The sequence below is a fragment of the Dendropsophus ebraccatus genome, chromosome 6 (genome assembly GCF_027789765.1).
Source record: "Dendropsophus ebraccatus isolate aDenEbr1 chromosome 6, aDenEbr1.pat, whole genome shotgun sequence".
Lineage (NCBI taxonomy): Eukaryota > Metazoa > Chordata > Amphibia > Anura > Hylidae > Dendropsophus > Dendropsophus ebraccatus.
Window position 1 is genome coordinate 89,206,934 of NC_091459.1, and position 22,607 is coordinate 89,229,540.

Genomic DNA, 22,607 nt, shown 5'->3' on the forward strand with positions numbered 1-22,607 from the left:
AGATAGATAGATAGATAGATAGATAGAAGAAAGATAGATAGGAGATAGATAGATAGATAGGAGATAGATAGATAGATAGATAGATAGATAGATAGATAGATAGGAGATAGATAGATAGATAGATAGATAGATAGATAGGAGATAGATAGATAGATAGATAGATAGATAGATAGATAGATAGATAGATAGGAGATAGATAGGAGATAGATAGATAGATAGATAGATAGATAGATAGATAGATAGATAGATAGGAGATAGATAGATAGATAGGAGATAGATAGATAGATAGAAAGGAGATAGATAGATAGGAGATAGATAGATAGATAGATAGATAGATAGATAGATAGATAGATAGATAGGAGCTAGATAGATAGATAGATAGGAGATAGATAGATAGGAGATAGATAGATAGATAGATAGATAGATAGATAGATAGATAGATAGATAGATAGATAGATAGGAGATATATAGATAGATAATAGATAGATAGATAGATAGATAGATAGATAGATAGACAGGCAGTGTATAGCAGCAGTGTGAGGCAGGCAGCAGTGTTATTTAATAGGCAGGCAGCAGTGTGATGAGCCCCTCTCGGTATTGCTCTCCGTCTTCCCCTCTTCTCCCTCTGTCTGGCTATGACGGGCCAGTCCAGGTAAATGGGGCGGGTCTCGGCGCTCTCTGTCTCCCTTTTCCCCGCCCCCTTCCCTGTGATTGGCTGAGGGGAGGCTGAGTGAAGGAGAGCCCCGAGTCCCCGCCCCCCTGGCAATGTCTTGCAGCCGCACTAAAAACTTGAAGCATTTATTCCACTGGGATCCTGCAGGGAAGTAGAGCGGCACAGAGCGTGCAGTCCCATCATCCTCATCATCATCCTCATCATCTCCACCAGCAGCAGCAGCAGCCGCCATGGCTGGGATTATTGGCCACTGCATCTTGTCTTCTCTGCTCTTTGGCTTGAGTTGTGCGGTTACAGGATCTCGGATCTATCCGGCCAGTGAAGGTAAGCCTGGGATCGGTGGCGATCTGCTGCTATGCTCCGCGGATCCTCTGGGCTCCCGGCTCTGGAATAGTGGTCACCCTGCTAATAAGGTGGATTTATGGAGATCTACACCATCAAGTTTCCTGGTGGACGGACAAGGACAAAGTTTGGCCGAGATGTCGCCTGTGGATGGACGAGAAGTTGGATGTCGCTGTGGTCCCTGTACACACTGCCTGACAGCTCTGCCCGGGCACAGGGGCACAGCCAGCGGTGTACATGCGGATTACTCCATGTACATGCGGATTTTATACTGGTTATGAATGTGGATTACTACATGTACTAGATGTATAGCCCGGTGCATACATGGATTACTATTGTGCATGCGGATTATTAGCATGTTCAGTGTATATGTGGGCTGAAAGCTGCCATAGAAGACTAGATGTACAGTACTGTAGAAGTTTTCTCAGGTTGGGTTCATGAACATGTGGGTTATTATTATTATATCTATATGTGGATTACTAGAGGGGTAGGATGAGTATCCAGAACACTAAATGCATTGTGTATATGTAGTAATGTATATGTGAGTATATGTGAGTATCTGTATTAGAGGCATAGGTGGATTATGAGGTGGATCAGTAGATTACTATATGTGAGATCCTAGCAGGCTACATCATATGTATTACTGGGATGTATGATACTTGGGGTAATAGATGTGTATTACTGGGATGTATGATACTTGGGGTAATAGATGTGTATAATGGGATGTATGATACTTGAGGTAATAGATGTGTATAATGGGATGTATGATACTTGGGGTAATAGATGTGTATAATGGGATGTATGATACTTGGGGTAATAGATGTGTATAATGGGATGTATGATACTTGGGGTATTAGATGTGTATAATGATATGTATGATACTTGGGGTAATAGATGTGTATAATGGGATGTATGATACTTGGGGTATTAGATGTGTATAATGGGATGTATGATACTTGGGTTAATAGATGTGTATAATGGGATGTATGATACTTGGGGTAATAGATGTGTACATGGATTATTGCTGCATGGATGCATGATGTGTAGGTGTAATATCAGATGGAATGTGTAAGTATGGATTACTGGATTATTAAAATCTATGATGTGTATGGAGTAGTGGGATATAGGATGTAGAGGTCGAATATTAGATTACTAGGAAGAATATGGTGTACAGTATATATATATTACTAGATTATTCGGCTACATGGTTTGTATGTGGAATACTAAGATACATGATGGTTATAGGTTACCACTAAAATGAATATATTGATTACTAGATTATTAATATAAATGAGGTATATATGGATTATTAGATTATTAGGATGGGTGATGTATATATGGATTATTAGATTATTAGGATGGATTATGTATATATTGGTTACTAGATTATTAGGATGGATGATATAGATATATATATATATATATATATATATATATAACTAGATTATTGGGATGAATGATGAATATTAGCATGGATGATGTTTATTGATTACTACTTTGGTAACTATATGGAGTGAATGATGTTTATAGGGAATGATGTCTATGAGAAGGCTGTATGGACTGTTAGGCTGCATGCTGTGTATGGGGATGAGTAGTGGGAGTACTGCGCATAGTGTGCACACTGCAGGGCTGCGATACTTCCCACCTGAGGAGGGCACGTAGTGTGAGCGCTCAGCGGGGCGTCAGCCTCTGTTCTCACCGCGCGGTACTGCTCCCCACTCACCAGCATAACGTAACCTATTAGTAATAGCCTGCGATGTGCAGACTGCTGAACATACCTGATCCTCATTGTATCTGAGGGCATGTAGCTGTATACTGGGTGTATCTAGAGGCACACAGATATTAGGATATATAACATGTAGCTTTGTATGGGGTGTAGCTAAGGGTACATTAGACATAAAGCTTTGTGCAAAGGACTCATTGCTTACTATTACAGTGTATCTAAGCTCCTGTGGTTTTGCACTGGGAGTATCTAAGCCCATATGGTTTTGTACTGGAAGTATCTAAGCCCATATGGTTTTGTACTGGGAGTATCTAAGCCCATATGGTTTTGTACTGGGAGTATCTAAACCCATATGGTTTTGTACTGGGAGTATCTAAGCCCATATGGTTTTATACTGGGAGTATCTAAGCACACATAGCACTACACTGAACCTTCCTTTGCACAAATGTCATGAAAAATCTAGCCATATATAAAATGGTGTCCTGTAGACTGTGAGCTGGCTGCCATGACTGATCACATAGTGCAGGGTTCAGGGATATTTAGGGACATATAAGGGGATCAATGACATTCTGCATTATTTGTACAGAGAGTCTGGTGGTATGCATCTGCAGACATGGTGTATACAGTATATGCTACTTTGTAGATTTGTATACTGAATCTATCTATTGATTCTATTCTATACTTATCTATCTGTTCTTGAATACATATCTATACATATCATCTATACATATCATATAAATCTGCAGGGCATGGGATATAGGACAGGATTGTGCGTCTGTACATTGTGCAGGTATTATATGGTGTGTGTGCCTTTTGTAAGCTGCTGAGCTTTATGCCCATGGTAAACTTGGCAGCCATAAAGTTGCACTGGAGGTTGTGTGAATGCTGGTCACGTCTGCCTTTCTCTTTCCCCTTATTCCCTCTTTTTGTATAAAATGAGACCCATTGTTCCCTTTGTATCTCTCATCTACCTTATACAAATCTAGATGGATGGAGATTTCAGGGCTGCAGAGTGAATGCAGGAGATGGGGATATGTTCCTGAAAAGAAAGGCAATGAAATTTGGTATACATTTTGGAAGAATACTGGAAAATAAGACACATTACTACCTAGATGGCATAGGGAAGAGAAGACTTCAAGTGTGTCTGTCTATCTATCTATCTATCTATCTATCTATCTATCTATCTATCTATCTATCTCTGTCTTTATTTATAAATATGATATGTAAATATTGACCAGTGTATAAATACAAGGTCGAGGATTCCCAGTCATATATGGCAGATACGTATTCTATACATCCCACTATATGGTCTAACGCCATTGAGTTTTTAAAAAATGTTTTTTAAACAAAGGAACTTATCTGGAAAATCAGTTAGGTTTAGCTTGTTGGATGGATAGGCTTTTATATACAGGGAAAGGATGCTGTATGTTATATATGTTATACAGTACTATATGTTTAGAGCAATTACCAAGAGTTATTGTATCTTTGGATAGATGCAACTTTAAGTCTAATCCCAAAATGGAGCAGATTGACTATTGTTAGCCATTATATTCCAGGACGGCCTTTACAGACCTGACCAATTTTCTGCAATATCCCAAGATGGAGTATCTCCTAGACTATTGTAAATCCTTCTCCATTGTACATGTCACTCACAAGTATCCATGCTCTTCTCTTTTCAGTTACCCTCTTGGATTCCAGGTCTGTACAGGGAGAACTTGGCTGGATAGCCAGTCCTTTAGAAGGAGGGGTAAGTTCTTGATTTTGTGCAATTAAGGGACGGTAATGGGATGATTGTGATGGGATGTGAGTCTCGGAGGCTGATTATATGGAATTGCCTATTACCTCTGCAGTCTACCATATCAGTTACCTTTTTTGGGCCTAAATCTTTATATTTTAGTTGGTTAACAATGACCGCCCTTTTTTTTTTGTGAAACATGGATGGTCTTGTATCAATTATCAATAATAGGCAACATGACATAGTTATTGGAATTTAGGAACTTTGCTACTAAGTTTTTGTATAGACGTTGGATGATCTCCGATCGGTCAGTAATATTACTAATGAGGTTTGTTTTATTTTTGTTGATTAAGAATAAGAAATCCAACAAGACTTCCCCAGTTCCTGAACTGAAATTGTTACGCATGTCAGGGCACTGAATACGCAAGGTGTAAAATAGATTCCCTTATGGAAGGCCCCAATATCAAGGGAATATAGCCCTAATTGTATAAGACACAAGTGACCTGCTCTGCCTCTGGATTCTGAGCACATCTCCAGTTGATGTAATGGTCGGAGCAGATGTCAGCAGCTCAGGATCCAGGATGAGTGACAGGCAGCTGGCACTGTACCCAGCTCATATTTGCTTCTTGATTGTTGCAGTAGACATTGTGCTTCTCATTGCCGTGGCCTATGGAGCTTTTGTTTAGAAGCAGTCTGTCCTTTTCCCACATACACGGTATAAGAGATTGGGGAGACTGAATGATACATTTACAGATCTGGTGCATTCTGTCCAATCATTGTTCACTATGACCTTCAGGAACATCATCCTTTATCTCCAGGCTTCTAACAGAGACAATGTATGCAATAAACCTCAACTTTCTTTTATGATAGCAAAGGTCTTGATAAATAGATTCACCTATTTATGACCCAGATTGGTAGATAATCCAGTATTGGTCCTTTGTCCCATCATTTCTAGAAAACCATCATTTAGCATTGTCCTGTGCCTAAATTATATTCTTAACCTGGGCATCAGATATGTATTCATCAAATACATTGTTTTTTTAGTTAGGGATTTTACTGCAGCCAAATATTGCAGCACCAGGCGTGTATTATAAATAGACATATAATCCTGACAGTAAACTATAACGTGACATAATATGAACGTCTTGCGTTATTGATAATATGGAGACTGTCAGGGCTACAGGAATAGTTAAGTGATGCCGATTCCAGTTGCCACTCTCCTGTCTCCCTGTGGAGATGACAATTTCCTCCAAACCCCGCATACGTATGCAGGCTATTTTTATTCTGCTAGTGAAAAATTTAATAGTACATGGACAGTCAGAAACCCTCTGTAGGTGGCATGTGTTCTTTCTCAGCATTCACCCAGTCTATCCAGTGAATAAATGAATATTATTTTATGCTGAAGTTGGGGTTTTCTTAACTAGAATATATTTTGGTTAATAGTGTGGCTGATGGTTTCTTACGTAGTGACAAAGGAATAATCCATTGAATCCTGTGCCGAAGCACTTTGATGGCAGGGGTTAATTTTTTATCGCTAAGCTTGACGTCTGGAACTAAACAGTGCGCCTTTGTGTCCAACAGGAGGCACTAGAAATGAGTCAGTGATTCGACTACTATCTGTTATTATGGCAATGATAAAAAATAGAAATAAAATAGAAATTTTAACTCTTCATTTTATTGCAGTGGGAAGAAGTGAGCATTATGGATGAGAAGAATACGCCTATCAGAACCTATCAAGTCTGCAATGTCATGGAACCAAGCCAGAACAACTGGTTAAGGACTGACTGGATCCCACGGAGTGGGGCACAAAGAGTGTATGTTGAGATTAAGTTCACTTTAAGGGACTGTAACAGCTTGCCTGGAGTGATGGGCACATGCAAAGAGACATTCAATTTGTACTATTATGAATCCAACAATGATAAGGAACGTTATATTCGAGAAACGCAATATGTGAAAATTGACACGATAGCAGCCGATGAGAGCTTCACGCAGGTGGACATTGGAGACAGAATTATGAAACTCAACACAGAGGTCAGAGATGTAGGCCCGCTCAGTATGGAGGGCTTCTACTTGGCTTTCCAGGATGTGGGAGCATGCATCGCTCTTGTATCAGTGCGTGTTTTCTACAAGAAATGTCCATTGACTGTGCGAAACCTGGCCCAGTTCCCTGATACCATTACAGGGTCTGATACCTCCTCTTTGGTGGAAGTTCGGGGTTCCTGTGTCAATAATTCAGAAGAGAAAGAAGTGCCTAAGATGTATTGTGGGGCTGATGGAGAGTGGCTGGTCCCTATTGGGAACTGCCTATGTAATGCTGGGTATGAAGAGCGCAGTGGAGGGTGTCAAGGTAAGAACCCCGAGTGGATGTTTCCATCTTCTATTAAACTGTGTAATTGAATCTGACAGAAGAGGAATAGAAACAAGCCATTAATTATCCAATCCCTGGGGATGGCTGATGACAGAAGGGTTGTGCTCACAAGGCCAAGAGGTCCAGGTGGCAAGGGCTGGCAAGGAAGGTAGAGTGAACACATGGCATGGCAGAAGGCAGGGAGACATACTCAAGTACTGGCTGAGGACATATGACTATGAATTAACCATTGTCTTATCTAAAAAGTACATAAGTAGGAAGGATGAGTAAAATGCCAACAACGCTGTCTTGTAGGAGTAGAGGATTACTATCTGGGGTTATATTACTAACATACAGGATATTGTGAAAAATTATAAGGCCTCAATACTTGATAGGTTTAACCAATATTTTTATATGTTTTACTTCTTATTTAATAGGTGAAAAGTGTTTTATTAAAATATGAGTAGCAGGGATAGTGGAACTGTGGAAAGCTGGGCACTAAGAAAAGTGTACTAGGTCAGTGACCAGGAAACAAGCACATTAGGAAAAATATGCAGCAGCCATGATAAAAGTTAGGAGCATTAAACTTTAAGAATTCATTGAAAGCATGATGTGCACATATGAGAATGACCAGACTAACTATGGGTTTCAGACAGTACTTAGATTCTTAATCATAGCAAGCTACAAGACAAAAAATAGTGTAGTAGGAGGAGTGTAGGAGGAACCCCTGCCTGCGAGGTGCATTATGGAAGACAAAAGGGAGGACACATAAAAGTCACAGCAGCCGTCACAAGTAACTAAAAGGAACCATCATTTAATTTTAGCAAAAATAGTAAAAATACATGATGTCCATTACCAGGTGAACTTCCCAATGTGTGCATTGTACTATTTATCTACTTGTGTAGAATTTTAGAGTTTTTATTGGACCCATTGGGGGATTTCAGACCAACGTGGTGCTAATGCTTACACCTCATACACCTGATGGAACATTTGTCTTCTGCTCAGTTCAGAATCAAAATTTAAGTTGTGGATGAATTGTGTGTGGCACAATGGTTGGCATTGTATAACATCTAGTTTGTTGAATTAATATATATATATATATATATATATATATATATATATATATATATATATGTGTGTGTGTGTTAAGAAGTGACAAAGGGATAATTCTTTCTTTGGAGGACAACACTGTCCTGCCAGTGGAATAGGGCATTCTAAGAAGCAACAGGTTGCCCATGATCCGTTTAATTGAAAGGACTGTGAACGGCTTTTAAGTCTTGCCACCCTTTTGTGGCCCAGAGTGCCATAATCCCAGCACAGGTCCTTAAGCAAATTACTTCGGGTTCAGTTCTCTTGTAAAGCATTTATGGCAGCAGTCTCAAATTGATCCAGGCTTTCAGCCCTTTGTCAGACGACGTTGTGAGGAAACCTCTGATTAAGACCATCATTACTAGACCAAATAGTGAAGGATAAGAGACGTATTCACACAGATGTATATTACAGATATATTCTTTGTACTCGCTACCACTTTATGCCTCTCATTTGGTATGGCCTTATGGTCTGAGCTTTGTTGGTAAAAATTTTGTTTGATGGTTGCAGCATCTGTCGGGCCGGACACCATTTGGCTGGCTTTGTATCATGTCCCTGCTAGCTTGCTCACTCCATGATGTCAGGGCACTGTGCCCGATATTAAATTATCCGTATTCACTCAACCTCTCGGGATTTCCCTCTTCAATGTCCACTTTGGTAATAGATCTTATACGGATGAAAGCTATGGGCGTAAATTTGGAGAAAATGAATTGTCCCAGTGAGAGGATAAGAAAGATTCACCAGCCTAGAGGTGGTGACCCCTGCTAGCAGGTTGTTCCTTCACTGTCCGTAGGAGGTTGGACACAAGCAGACTGAACACAAGAAGGAGGTCCTGAGGTCATTCAATCCCTCATCCATCTTCCTCTTGTCATTCCCTGGTCACAGCCAAAGATTGATTAAGATCTTCAGTCTGACAAAGCCCTGGACTCTCTGTGGACAGGGGTCAGGGCTGGAGAATCTCCAACCTGATGGCCTTTGAAAGTTACTTCATTGGTTTAGGGGCTTCAGCAACACATTGATCTTGGGTCAAGTAGTGAAATACAAAGCTCTCATGTCTACAATTACCTGATCACAATCATGAAGTTTTCTCCTGTGCTTGACCTGAAGTTATTCAGATATATTTCTAATTATATAGGAGCGGAAAAGTCCTTCTAACATAAAGGTGTTCATATAAATTACAATTTCCTATCATGGAGAGCAGTGTGGAGAGGATCACCATCACCACAAGAAGGCAGCATGAATACAGTACAATATGTGGTGGCTGTACACGTTCAATAGCATTTGTTGAATTTCAGCTATTCCCCCTGTCCTCTCCATACACTTGTATGCTCAGTTTAACTGATGTGCATGTGTCCTTAGTGGGAGAATGATAAAGGGCCAGATATCTAAAGTGGCTTACCTCCTCAAAGAACAAATCTACCATGGTTTATTAAATCCCCAATCTCTAATGTTTTGAGGCTTCTAAAAGGAGTCAAGGAAAAGCTACCTTTAAAACATGGCATCAGAGAGTTGCTTTGGCTATCCTTCTTCCCGGAAGTACAAGTGGAGCATTAAATGGTTTATAAGCCTGGTGCTCTCCTCAAGGTGAAACATTATCTATGGTTAAAATTCATATGCTTTAACCTACTTTCTCCCATCTATTGTGGGAGAGTCCACTATACACAGAAGTCAAACTTAGTGACTTTGCTGTTATGTGTATGGGTCCCTTAAAGGGATAGTTCAGCAACAAAATTTTTTTTTTTCAAATCAACTGGTACCAGAAAGTGTCAGAGATTTGTTATTTACTTCTATTAAAAATCTCAAGTCTTCCAGTACTTTTCAGCCACTGTATGTCCTGCAGGAAGTGGTATTCTTTTCAGTCTGGAGAACAGGAGAGGTTTTCTATGGGGATTTGCTAAAGCTCTGGACAGTTCCTGACATAGACAGAGGTGACAGCAGAGAGCACTGTGCCAGACTGGTAAGAATACACCACTTCCTGCAGGACATACAGCAACTGATAAGTACTGGAAGACTTAAGATTTTTTAATAGAAGTAAATTACAAATCTGTGGCACTTTCTGTTACCAGTTCAATCGAAAGAAAAAGAAAATTCTGAACTACCCCTTGAATTCTCTCTTGTACAGTCTCTGTAGTATTGCGATATGATGTTTTTTGTTCTTATATCAAGATATATACGAGCAAATAAATACCCATTCTACCCATTCATGTGTATCAGAAACTTTGCTTAGTAACAAACGGAACCAATTTCAATGGAGCAGCAGGTGAATGATATTCAACTTTGCAAACAATAATTTGCCTAACTACATGTTGATATCATGAATATTCATGAGTATCATCTCTCATACCGCATACTGTCTAGGAAACCATTTCTATGTGTATCTTCTTTGCTATTGTTCCCTAGTCCTTCTGAATGGAGATTGTCAGCTGTCCGTGGAGCTTCTCTTATTCTTGGCTTGGTTACATATTGGATATGATTCTTTGCACATATTGCTTGTTGCTCTATCTGGCCACAAAGGAGATCAAGATATTTTAGCTAAGATTGGGGCCTAAACTTCCTACTTTTTGAGGGATGTCCTGCTTAAATGCAAATAGACGCCATTCACCAGTTCAGAAGGGGGTAGTGTTTGAAAGCAAAAGTTTGTCTCTGCCCTTTAAAATCCGTCTCTCCCACCTCCTGAGAGATTTTTTCGGGGGGACTACAATAGTCTCCAGTGTGCCCTCTTTATTTTTCATTTTATAGAGCAGCAAGCCATGGGTATGGGAGATTTTCCTGTTGGAAGGAGGGAGGTTTGTGGGGGTTTGCATTTATTCTCTTTTTAATAAGGGGCGAACCACAGGATAAACAGTAATTAGGACACCAAACGGACTCGCTGAGCCGATCTAAGGGTTTTATTCCTATCAGCGTGAAGTCCTAGCAGTCCGTATCAAAAGCAGTTTGTTGGCGAAAACTTGAGTAAAAAGGGGGTTAATTCCATGGTGCCATAGCTGGAGTCTAGGTTCAGCATTGTTTGATATGGCCTACACATGAGATGAGAGAGCGCTAACCAGGGAACGCTAATCCTTGTATTTATTCTTTACTCCTAGTTCAATGAACCCAAATATTTCAGTAAAGCCTAGTGTACAAAAAACTCCATTGGGTATCAACATCTAAACTTACCCATATCCTTCCTCTTCATCCACATTGCCCCCCTCCATTGCTTGAACTTGGGTAGACGTGTGTCTATATTTTAACTGGTGGAGCTCCAATGGTGGAGCCCCATAATATTTCAGGATCGCTGGAAAACATTGTTACTATGCATTCATGTATATGATGTGTAAAAATAAAAGCAGTTTAAATTTTGACCAACCATGTTTTTGGCCGACATCTATATTGCCCGATCGCCCCATACACATGCTTGTGTATGTGTTTTTAATTATAAATTGGTGGAAAGACACTTCCTATCTCCCCAAGAACAAACAGATCAGCCTTTGTAAGCCAACTGCCCAGTCCTTATCTCCTCCAACATTGGTGGAGAGTTAAGAAGGCCCCCATATACATTAGATGGCTGGCTAGTCCCATTGAAATTGGAGCTTTTAGCCAACAATTATCCAAAGTGTATAGCAGCTTGAAGGAGTATTCCAGTGTCAAATAGAGAATGAATGGAGCACTACTGAGTACATGTGGTGCACTCTGCCTATTCTAGGGTGCATTTTACCTTTGGTCTTAGGGCTCCATTGGTCAGACCCCACCGATAACCATGTTATCTTTTATCCTTGGAGAGGGCGTAACTTTTAGTGATGAAAATACCCCTTGTAGTTGAAACCAGAATTACCAAATAGTCAAATCAGTTGTCTAAGGGGTGTTATTACACAGGCCGATGGGGGCCCAATAATAACTGTAAACGAGTGCCAATCTGCTAGATCGGCGTTCGTTTACTAGGCCTATTCCACGGCCCTATTATCGTTTAACAAGGGCTGCATGGACATCGTTACCGATGTCCTTGCAGCCCTTGCTTAAACTTTATACATTACCTATCCAGGCTGCAAGGCTCCTCTTGTGGTCTTCTCCCCGGGTTCCGCGCGCTCCAGCTTCAGAGCGATCTGTCTCAGCTGACAGGCTGCTCAGCCAATCACTCACTCAGCTCAGACAGGCCGCTCTGAAGCATGAGCGCAAGGGACCCGGGGAGAAGCAGATCACAAGAGGAGCCCTGCAGCCTGGATAGGTAATGTAAATTGTCAGTCACCGGCGGCACACCGCTATTACACGTAGCGATGCACGGTCGGCGCCCGACAATTATAGATTCAAACCTGTATCAACGATCAGCCGATGATCGTTGTCAGTGGCTGATCGTTGTATTTATTCCACAGAGCCATGATCGCCCAAATCGGGCGATAGGCCGTGGAATAGGCCCCTAAGCTGTGATCTTTCAGCCATGTACTTTGCCATAACATTGACCCTCATCTGTAAGCATAATATTCAGGCTTATGCCCCCAAAAAAAGAAATTCTTTTCCACAATTGTATTAATGGGTGGCGCTGCTAACATAATGAATTTTCCAACATATTTCCTGTTGAGGGGAAAAGCTGAGACAAGTGTTAGACTTTAGGAATTATGAGGGGTGAGTTATATTCCTAGCTTTCAGCAGTTTTGCTTTGTGACTGTTTTGGAAGGGATTTTTCCAATGTCCCGTAGGTGCTCCCCCCTCCAGCTAGTTTGTTTCCCGTTCAAGTTTACTGAGTGCCTGAGCAGCTCAGAAGTGAAAAAAAAAAAAAAAAAAAAGAAAAAAATAACAGACTTCATCTACTATTGAAAATCCGTCTCCTTTTTGGAGTGTGCCAGCAATGGACCAAAACAAGAGCGGGCCCATTGCAAATAAATTAGCATGTCAATGCTTCCCTTGAATCAATACTCTTTCTGTTTTCCTATGCCTCTTTTTTTAATCACCCCCATCTGCTTTATGTTTTTGGCGCTCTCCTTTCTCTACTGTGCCACCTTCACCCTCAGTGCAGATTTCTGGCATTGGATATAGGAAGAAATAGCCCAGATGATCCGTCTGTGCTTGGAAAAGAGGATGTCATTATTATTATTATAATTCTACATGTTTCCTAAGTACCGGTATTAATAACTTGAGGACCCTGCTGAAGAAGTGTTGGTGACCCACTTAGAAAAGGTTCCATTTCATGTTTTATCTAGAATTTGGTGCGTTGTAAATCTTCATTTAGACAAGTGTCTAGCCACAAATGATGCAATTTCCCTCGGTTTTAGCCTGTAAATCTTCTTTTAAAGGTATGTTTAGTGGCTAGAATGTAAAGGCTGAAAGCAGTAAAACACATCTAGGACATGGCTCCCCCCCCTCACCCCCCCCCCCCCCCCCACACACACGTTTCAGGTTTGTTGTCCCTGTCCCATAGGTAATAACTAGGCTGTGGTCAGGAGATCTTCTGTTTATCCACATACAATACATGAAGTGTCCGGTGATTCAGAGCCCTGAATCCTGGGTGGAGGGTGTAACAAGCTTAGTAGGGTGGGTCAGGGCTGCGCCACCTTTGACGCTGGACTGAGCTCTTTATGTTTTGTAGAACCTGCATGTTCTCATAATGTTCCCATGCTGGATGCTAAGTACATGTTTTGTGTTGTAGTAAAACAAAAACGACTTCCTTCCTCTGTATTTGTCAGGCTCTTCCTATTACTGCTACTTGCTGATAAGAACTCCTTGCTATTTTCACCTTTAAACTCCCTAAGGGAGTCCTAACAATTCATATCTGCAGGCTGGTACAAAGTGTGATGGCACTTTGGGTTTTTATTTTTACAACTTAGACATTAAAGAAAACTAACAGTATGTGTTTGCATACGTAGGTATTACAATAGTGTGTGTCTACTGTATAATGCAAATATGTTTATATTTATAGCTGCTACTATTTATCAACTATCATTTTTGTGCAATAATGCTACATAATATATAATAAAAGTACAAGCAAGTTGACCGATGTTAAAAGTTTGTCCAATGCAGCCTAGGGTATAGGCCACATTCAAATCTATTCCTGTCTGGGGTTGTCTGGAGGGGAAAAATATAATAAATAATAATATTATTAAAGAAGCAATACTCACCTGTCCTGTTCCCATCCATCTGCCGCACCAACACTTCTAGTCCCCACTACTTCCTGGTTCCTACAGGAACTCCCCTGCTCAGCAGTCAGTGATTGTCTGAGTGGGACATTTGCAGGGGGAAAGCATCAGCAACAACCAGGAAGTAGTCGTGATGAGCAGGGTCTCGACAGCTGTGGAGGATCAGGAGGGGTGAGTATTGCTTCTTTAATATTCTTACACTACCTGCAGGCATACATACAAAATGTATTGGCCCCCAGACAATTCCATTGAGCTCAAAGTCTGAGGAAATAGATGATTTTTGCCATTCTGACCAACCATCATTTAAATATTAGACTGTTGTCTGCCAACAATGTGATCTGTCAGGTTGAGCGTGTGCTGCATGATCAGCAGAATCTATTTTCCCTGACAGGTCACTCACAGATGACTGATCAGCCACATGGTAGCCTAGGATTTGCCAGTGTCTAGTTGCAGTAAAGAGAACTCCATTTACATTTGCAATGTTTATTATGCCTTGTAAATAGGCCCACACAGTTTTCACGCCCCCAGTTCCCTACTGTCCTCCCAGGCACGGTTGGGGGCCATTAGGCCTTTAGTACAGTACATGATGGATGTTACTGGTGACACCTAAATGACAGACACATTACCCTAAATAGGAAGTCCTGTAATGTGTTATTCCAGTGCGGGCAGGTGAAGCAGTCAAAGACAGAGGATACTCATCCAATTTTCACCTTGGATAGTGGCCATCTATTTGCTTACCCAGGAAGGAAGTTGGGGTGAGGTTCAGCACTGAGATGACTGCTTTGTTTGTGTTGAAACTATAAGTGTTGGAATATTTGAGCCCTGACACACAGTTCAGATGTATGGGAATGGGAACGTGGTGGTAACATACTAGTCATCACTGTGAAAGGAGAACAGATGCTAGGATGAAACAACAAAGCAGACAATAAATATTGCTAGAAAGAAATGGGCTGTGTTATGCAATGTATAAAATCTTGTCATAGTATGTTCTGCAAACCAGACCTGTCTGTCACGTTTGTCATACAGACTGCTGTGCTTGTTATTTCTGAGATCTAATAAAGGTAGAAAAGGTTATAGCTGTGAAAACAACTTGTCAGGTAGCCCTGGACCATATTGGAAACGTCCACTCATAGAGTAAGCACATCTCAATAGCTTTCCAGAAGAAATAACGTTTTCTTTTGAACGAGTGATTATCAATGTGTGTGTGTGTGTCTCTCTCTCGCTTGCAAACTACACCTCCCTGCTGAATTTTGCAAGAATTCCTTTAGAGTCAAAGGAAGGGGATCATTGCCTTAAAGAGAACATCGCAATAAAGACTTCCCTTCTAGCTAGATCTCCGCCAGAATCCATAAAGCCACCAGAATCCATACCTTTTGTGCCTGTATCACAATGCAGATGACCAGTACACAATGCAGTTGGCTGAAAGGCACCTTGTATGTCAGATGTTTAACTATATCCAGGAACATGTTCTGGTCTCATAACTGTGTGATATGGCATCTGTCACATATGATTGATACTGCTTCTCTCATGTCCTTGGGGCCATTGCAACATTAAATTCTCATAGGGTTCCCTGCCCTGTACATAGTGCAGATGACCAGCGCATTGTGCAGGTGACCAGTACACAATGCAGATGACCAGTACACAATGCAGATGGCCAGTACACAATGCAGATGGCCAGTACACAATGCAGATGACCAGCACATAGTGCAGGTGACCAGTACACAATGAAGATGATCAGTACACAATTCAGATTACTTGAGCTCAATGCAGATGACCATTACACAATGCAGATGACCAGTACATAGTGCAGATGATCAGTACACAATGCAATTGACTCAAATTCCCCTATACAGTATATAGTTAGATGTTTATCTACATCTAGGGAGAATTTCTGGTCTTATAAGTGTTTTATATGGCATCTGTCACCTATGATTGGTATCGGTTCTCTCATGTCCTTGGGGAAATTGCAGCATTAAATCCTAGCAGGGTTCCCTGCCCCCTTGTAACATGCCTGAGAAACTGCTGCTTCATTATCTGCCTGGCTGTGCAAAGGTTGATTTATAAAGCGGGCAGCAGTAAGGGGACCCGGCGCTCATCAATAACTCTGGCAATTCAGGGATAACCTCTCCTACCAGCCCTCTGTGCATAAGAGATGAGCTTCCAAGGTTTCTGGAATTCACCTGTGTGTTGTCCTGGCCTTTTGCCCAATCTGACGAAAAAGGAAATCCCTACCAAGTTATTTCCAAAGCCAAGCTTATTGTGCTGATGAAAAAAAGCCAATTCACACTGATGAGGGAGCTCCTGATCGCTTAATATGATGAGATGTATAATCAATAGCGAGTGGAGCCGGATGAATTACAGCTTGTTCATATCTCCAGTGCAGCTCCGTTTCTTAGGAATTGGATGAATACTGAATTTCTTACCCAAGATCAATCTGATAGCAAATCGGAAAAAAAAGCTAAGAATCGTAAAACAGCTGCTCCCAGGCCAATGGGCCTGGTGAAATGTAAGCAGGAAATATGAAGCCACATACATGTCTACCTGATGAATTTGGTCATCTGGCGTGTCTGGAAGTGATTGTGGGGTCTAATGCATAAACATGACGCTATTACGGAAGTCAATCAGGAGAATGATATGTTTCTTATGAGAAAAGCCTCAATTATTTCCAAAGGTCATCTGCATATTTCTAATCTGTGGATGTGAAATGAGCCTTTTTCATCGAAAGCTCTACAGGTCATTATAGACATATTCCTATTAGGATCCCCCCACCTCTGTTGAATGGCGGCAGGGTTACTAAAGGGTAGATATTAATTTGCTTTGCACTGAGGCCATTCACTTTGTAATCACATAAGGTATATACTCACATAGCTTTTCTGCAGTATGGCGGGTCAATCCTGTAGTCATCACTCCCAGTGAAGGCTTATTTTCCATAGTAATTGCTTCAGCTCATGCTTGCAAACTTAATGTCTGTAATCATAATTTTGAGGGATTTTTCACTGCACGGTTTTATTTAGTCATGAATGTCATAAATCTGCTTTGTGTTGGCTCCATATACTGCATATACGCTTTGACACCCTAATAGGGGGCTGATTTTTAGAGCATCCTTCTAGTGAATCTTTGCAGACGCATTCTCGATAGAAGAGAGTTGTGAAGAGGTTACAATTCTAGGAGTGAGAGGATAGGTTGGGAACAAATGGTGGAGGTATTTCTTAGACGCCATAAAAATGTCACAACCCCTTGAAGATGTCCAGCATTTCTTTGTCTTTTCTTTTTGTAGGAGACCACCCATTTGGGCCAGACATTGCCTTTGGCTTGAAGGAAATGTTATAATCCATCATGGCTACCATGACCCTCGATGTATAGCATAATACTAATACAAAAATAGCAATGAGTAGAGAGGAGAAAGGGGTCAGTGCTGATTATATGTTCACAAGACATCTAGGTGGGCCGCAGGGAACATTTACGGCTTCACCTAAATAATATGAACAATGCTTACAACCGATGTGTCCGCCCCCATTTAATCTCTTTTATAGATATGCTGGGAACGGCCAGGAAGAAATGTGTACGATCTGGGGTGTGCGTCCCACACACAATGTATTACCCTTCAAGTTTGGTGTGAAGAAGAGAACTTTTGCACAAGTTTTACCTATGCACAACTTTTTTCCCACCCTGTCCTTATTACTATAGGCCTTGATAGACGACAAGTGCATACTCGTATGTATAGCTGAAATTCATTAGTAACGAACCTGGAAAGAGAATTTTTTTCCCCTTCAGCTACAGAACTGGAAAACTTTGTTCTTCCAACGCTTTGCAAACAACAGCTGATTCCTCCAGCTCTGATGATTGCCTCTCCTGAACAGATTGCTAAGTGATGGCTGTTCAGTTTGTTTGGATGGGTTCTGAGCCTTAGCTGCATTGCAAGCTGCCGAGTCCCCTGCAATGTAATGAAACTCCCTCTCCAAAAACTAATGGGACCCATTTACTGAGCTGTATATATAGATATATATATATGAAGTTTTGGATGCAAGCTGTGGTAAAAAGTCACAAATTAAGATGGGCACCACATATGTAGAAATAATTAAAAAGTTTTAAAGTAGATTTTTCCGTAAAGTGGGTGTGGTCTCCATTTAGTAGGTCTGGTCTCCATGTCTGTTAGGTTATGCCGTAATCATTCTATAATATGACACTAATCTATTCATAATTCCATTCAGGGTAGTACAGTAGTTACATAATTCTAATATTAGCTTACCTGGCTGAGTAGGAGGAAGAACCCTGCCCTAAGACGCTTACAGTGTATGATACAGTCACTGCTCAGGTATGCTTCTCTTCCTGCTATTGATATCATGTAATACATCTGTCAGATCTTGGGTTATGGGAAAATAAATGGATAAATAAATACAAACTATTTACAAAGGAGACGGGGCAAAAAGCTGCTCTTCTCTGCAGGGGGAAAGCACAGAAGAGAGGGCTCAAAATAACAGGATTAGCAGTTGTCACTCAGCAGTTAAGCAATTCATTAGCTGGGAGCATGGGCAAGCAGGCGACTGGCACAGGATTCTGCTGTCTGCGGGCAGGGCACCCTCTTACTGAGCTTTTCAGGCGTCTTACAAAAAAACTAAAATCGGATTGCATTCTTGAAGGAGTTAGTCGCTTTGTCATTTTCATTTTCTTGATCATGGTGACAGCCTGTTTGTGTCTGAAATATTCCATAATTCTTACGGTTTGGTAAAATATAGTCACAAGTCAGTGATTTGACTCTTTCTCCAGCTGGGTAAAATATGCATTTTAAACTTGTGAATACATGTATATAATTTGTATAAATCAAGCGTGCATAATGCATAGCGCCTGTGCTGCCGCTCGTGCTTGACAGCAACTTACAGGAGTCGCCATATTTCCTGTATCCCCAAAATATCATGTGTTACATTAAAATGATGGGAACTTTATTGTGGTCTTCAATGCAACATTTTTACTTCCATAGAAGTATATGGATTAAAGATGGCAACTACTGGAACACTTTCTTGGGGTTGCTCTAGACTGGCTGAAAATTGATTCTGACAGATGACAAATCTTTGTTAGATAGATAGATAGATAGATAGATAGATAGATAGATAGATAGATAGATAGAAAGGATATTGCAAAACTACTACTCTCATCATGCCATCACAGTCTTGATGTTTTGCACCAGCCAGGTTGGGAAGTATGACAATAAAGCATGTTAAAAATGATTCACTTATCACATTTATTACATTTTACGTTTGTACATGGTTCCAAAAATGGTATTTTATTGCGGTTAAGATATCACTAATATCTCCAGTGTGTGAACCTGACCATAGCTCTGTTGGGCCAGCTTTGGCTATATACAATAGAATAGATGGCTGGGTGGATGGGGTCTGGGACCACAGGTTCGGGGGATTCAGGGGTCACTTTCTGTGGGAGGGGATGTGTGTGTGCATCCTGATTAGGCTGATCTATGAGGACAGGCCTGTGTATTCCAGAATCCTTCTGTTGTAGTTAAGGTTCTTTTTCTCACCAGTCTTGATCCTAAACCTTAACCCGGTGGCGTTTCTGTGTCATCTGGGTTGTTGATCTGCTTTTGTTGACTAATGAAAAAGAGGGGAAGAAAACTCATCAAAGCCATGCCAAAGATATTGAATCTGTGGCTTGTATTGAACATGTGAACTAAGCTGGGGACAAAGAGGATGGACCTAAAGCTCTGGCAATAACCTTCTTCCTCCTCCTCATTCCCCCCACAATCTTACCCAGCAAATCCTTAGCAGAAAAGCATAAGGACAAAACAGAGGACAGAGAATTAAGCACGCACCAAAGACTTTAATTTGTGGCACGAAGAATAGGGATTTGGTGTGAGAATGTATTAACAAGACACCATGAGGCCCACAATAGCCGCCCATACACACTTAATGAGTGTCTCTGGCAAGCAGGTTGCATCCACCATTACTTTCATTAATTGTACAAAGATAGGGAATAACTTTTACCACTGAACGTACACATTCAGGAACCTAGGGTAAGCTTCAGAGCGGAAGATCCGGACTAAGGAAGCATCATAAGCCTACATATTATATGACCATGAGTTGACAACTCTGGTGAGATGCAAGACAGATAGAGATTTATATAGGCCTAAAACAAGATTTTTCTTGGAAACATTAGAAAGGTGTAGTCAGTTTTAGGCAGTCTTTAGGGTTCCTCGATTATAGGAAGATTTATGGGATTCTTAGCAATCACCTGTAGAAAGTGTTTATTTTCCCTGCAGCACCATTATAGGAATAGAGGGGGATTAAACTGTTTCCTTTAAAATCAGTATGTGTCTGTAAAATACATGGATATGGTCAGGTCCTCCAGGGCGAGAGATGAGGTTTGTCTCATTTGGCTCCATTTACATCATAGGTGATAAGTATCTGATCGGTAAATATCTGATCAGTGCAGGACCATCCACTGGGACCTGTCCTTGGCTATCTTTAGTAGTCTCATAGTGGGTAAATAGAGTAGCCTGTTTCCTCACAGGAACAAGGGACCCCCAGTCTTATGATTGGTGGGGATTCCATTGGTCGACTTCTCACCCATCAGATACATATCACCTATTCTGTATTAATCTTGCAATAACTCCTTTTACAGTAATGGCTTCTTTCATCCAAAAACAGCGCCTCACCTATCTATTGGTTGTGCCTGGTATTACAGCTCGCCTTCATTATAAGTCAATAGGCGTGAGCTGCAATACCACAAACAACCTATGGACAGGTGTGGTGCCATTTTTGGAATATACTAGGCCACTTTCTAATTCTTTACACACCTGCTTAGGAGTCTGACCAAGTAGCATTTATTGTAAAATATATGTTAAATGCTAATGCTACCTTTAGTAATAATAATAATAATAATAATAGCACTGATGTCATGGTTCTAAATGGATTTCATTTGTGCAGAGCGCATCCTTTACCTTTCATTATGGACACAAAGCCTTGATTTTATAGAGCGGCCGGTGCAGTGCCATCCTATAAAATGAAGCATATTCATTTCACTGGGAGCATTTTGTTCCTCCTGAACATGAAATGCAGCGGTAAATACACAGAGGCTGACTGTGTTCATTCAGCCGTATTTAAGATGTTGTCAAGTCCAAAGGAGAAAAGTGAGGCCTCCTTGCATCCAGTGGCTGCTGTACACAAGCTGTCTTTGTTTCTGTGTGACGGCTGAGTGACAGGCAGTTTCCACTGGGTTTGGACTCTGTGTGCAGGGGATGAGGCCGTGTTTGATGTGGGGATAAGGGCCTGACCTGAGCCTATCTGTCTGCCAAGCTGTGGTCTGGGATTCCTATCAATCTCTCCCATGGGTCTGTTTTCAAGTGAAACTAATCAAACACCTAGAAAGTCATCAGAGCGATGTAACACACTGAGCAAAGTTCACTCTGTGCCCTGGGAATGAGATCTGTCGCCGAGCAAATAAACAATCTATGGGAGCCATATTGCACCATTATGGTGGCAACCTGATTACAAAGTAACACGTACAGCAGAGACAATTATTTTGCTAGTTGTATTTATTACATAAACCGTCTACAATCTCAATAGTTAAGTGACTGAAAATTGTGCTATAGTTTATTCATATTTATTGTCTCTTTTTTTCTACAGCGTGCAAAGTTGGCTACTACAAGGCCCTCCTATCGGATAAAGCTTGCTCCAAGTGTCCTCCTCACAGCTTTGCACTTCGAGAAGGCTCTACCTCCTGCACCTGTGATCGGGGCTATTTTCGTGCTGACAGTGACCCTGCCTCCATGCCATGCACCCGTAAGTCTTTTACTGAAAGCTTTAATCCCCCCTCTTGTCCTCCTGCATGCAGTCACTCTCTAAGCACTCTCTCTTTGTCGTCTTGATATATGCCTCTTATATCTTTTGTACTGTACAATCCGTACAGTATAGCGTTTACTTGACAGCAGCTGTCACAAGTATAGGGGCATTCTGAAGGTGCCACCCATTGTGCAGCCTGGGTTTAGGTTGCAGTAAAAGAAGCTTGGATCTGCGTTTCCCACAGCCTCGCTGACCTCCCAGCCAGGGCTCACTGTAAAGAGACTCATTGTCATCCAGAATCATTTGTGATCACATATCAGCTGCTTAGCAAATGCATCTAAAACAGCTCATTTTTAGAATTCTTCATATGTTGTATTTTTTAAAAATTCATCAGATATGTCAGCCGACCAATTTTCGACCAATAGTCCATAAGCAGCAACAGATAGTCTGTAGCCTTTAAGAATGGACATTTTATAGTCATGTACTGGATGTATCACCTGATTTCCCTTTTATACTACTGAACCAAACGTACAGCACCATTGGTACAATACACTCTCAATAAGGCTGGGTTTCTACAGGATATAATTATATAATAGCTATCACATATACAAATACACATATCATTGATAGTAATGGAAAGTCAGAAGAAGAGTTTAAATCAGTGCATTCTAGAATGCCCAGCACTCCGTGCAGCAAGATTTGACAAAAAAAAACCCCAATATAAATGCATTAAAAACAGAGTCATCATTTTTGGAGACTCGCTAAACATTTCAGTTTTTAATGGACTGCTAAAAGTAGTGGTAT

At 41.0% G+C, this 22,607-nt stretch overlaps 1 protein-coding gene across 1 annotated transcript in view; it reads left to right on the forward strand.

Moving 5' to 3' along the window:
- The first annotated feature begins 789 nt into the window (after positions 1–789).
- EPHA4 (EPH receptor A4) overlaps positions 790–22,607 on the forward strand; it is a 48,130-nt gene continuing 26,312 nt past the window's right edge. Inside the window, exons 1-4 of the mRNA XM_069975358.1 lie at positions 790–997; positions 4,418–4,485; positions 6,157–6,820; positions 21,648–21,803. Coding sequence (XP_069831459.1) covers positions 904–997; positions 4,418–4,485; positions 6,157–6,820; positions 21,648–21,803 — 982 coding nt within the window. The 5' untranslated portion in view covers positions 790–903. The remainder of the gene's footprint in view (positions 998–4,417; positions 4,486–6,156; positions 6,821–21,647; positions 21,804–22,607) is intronic.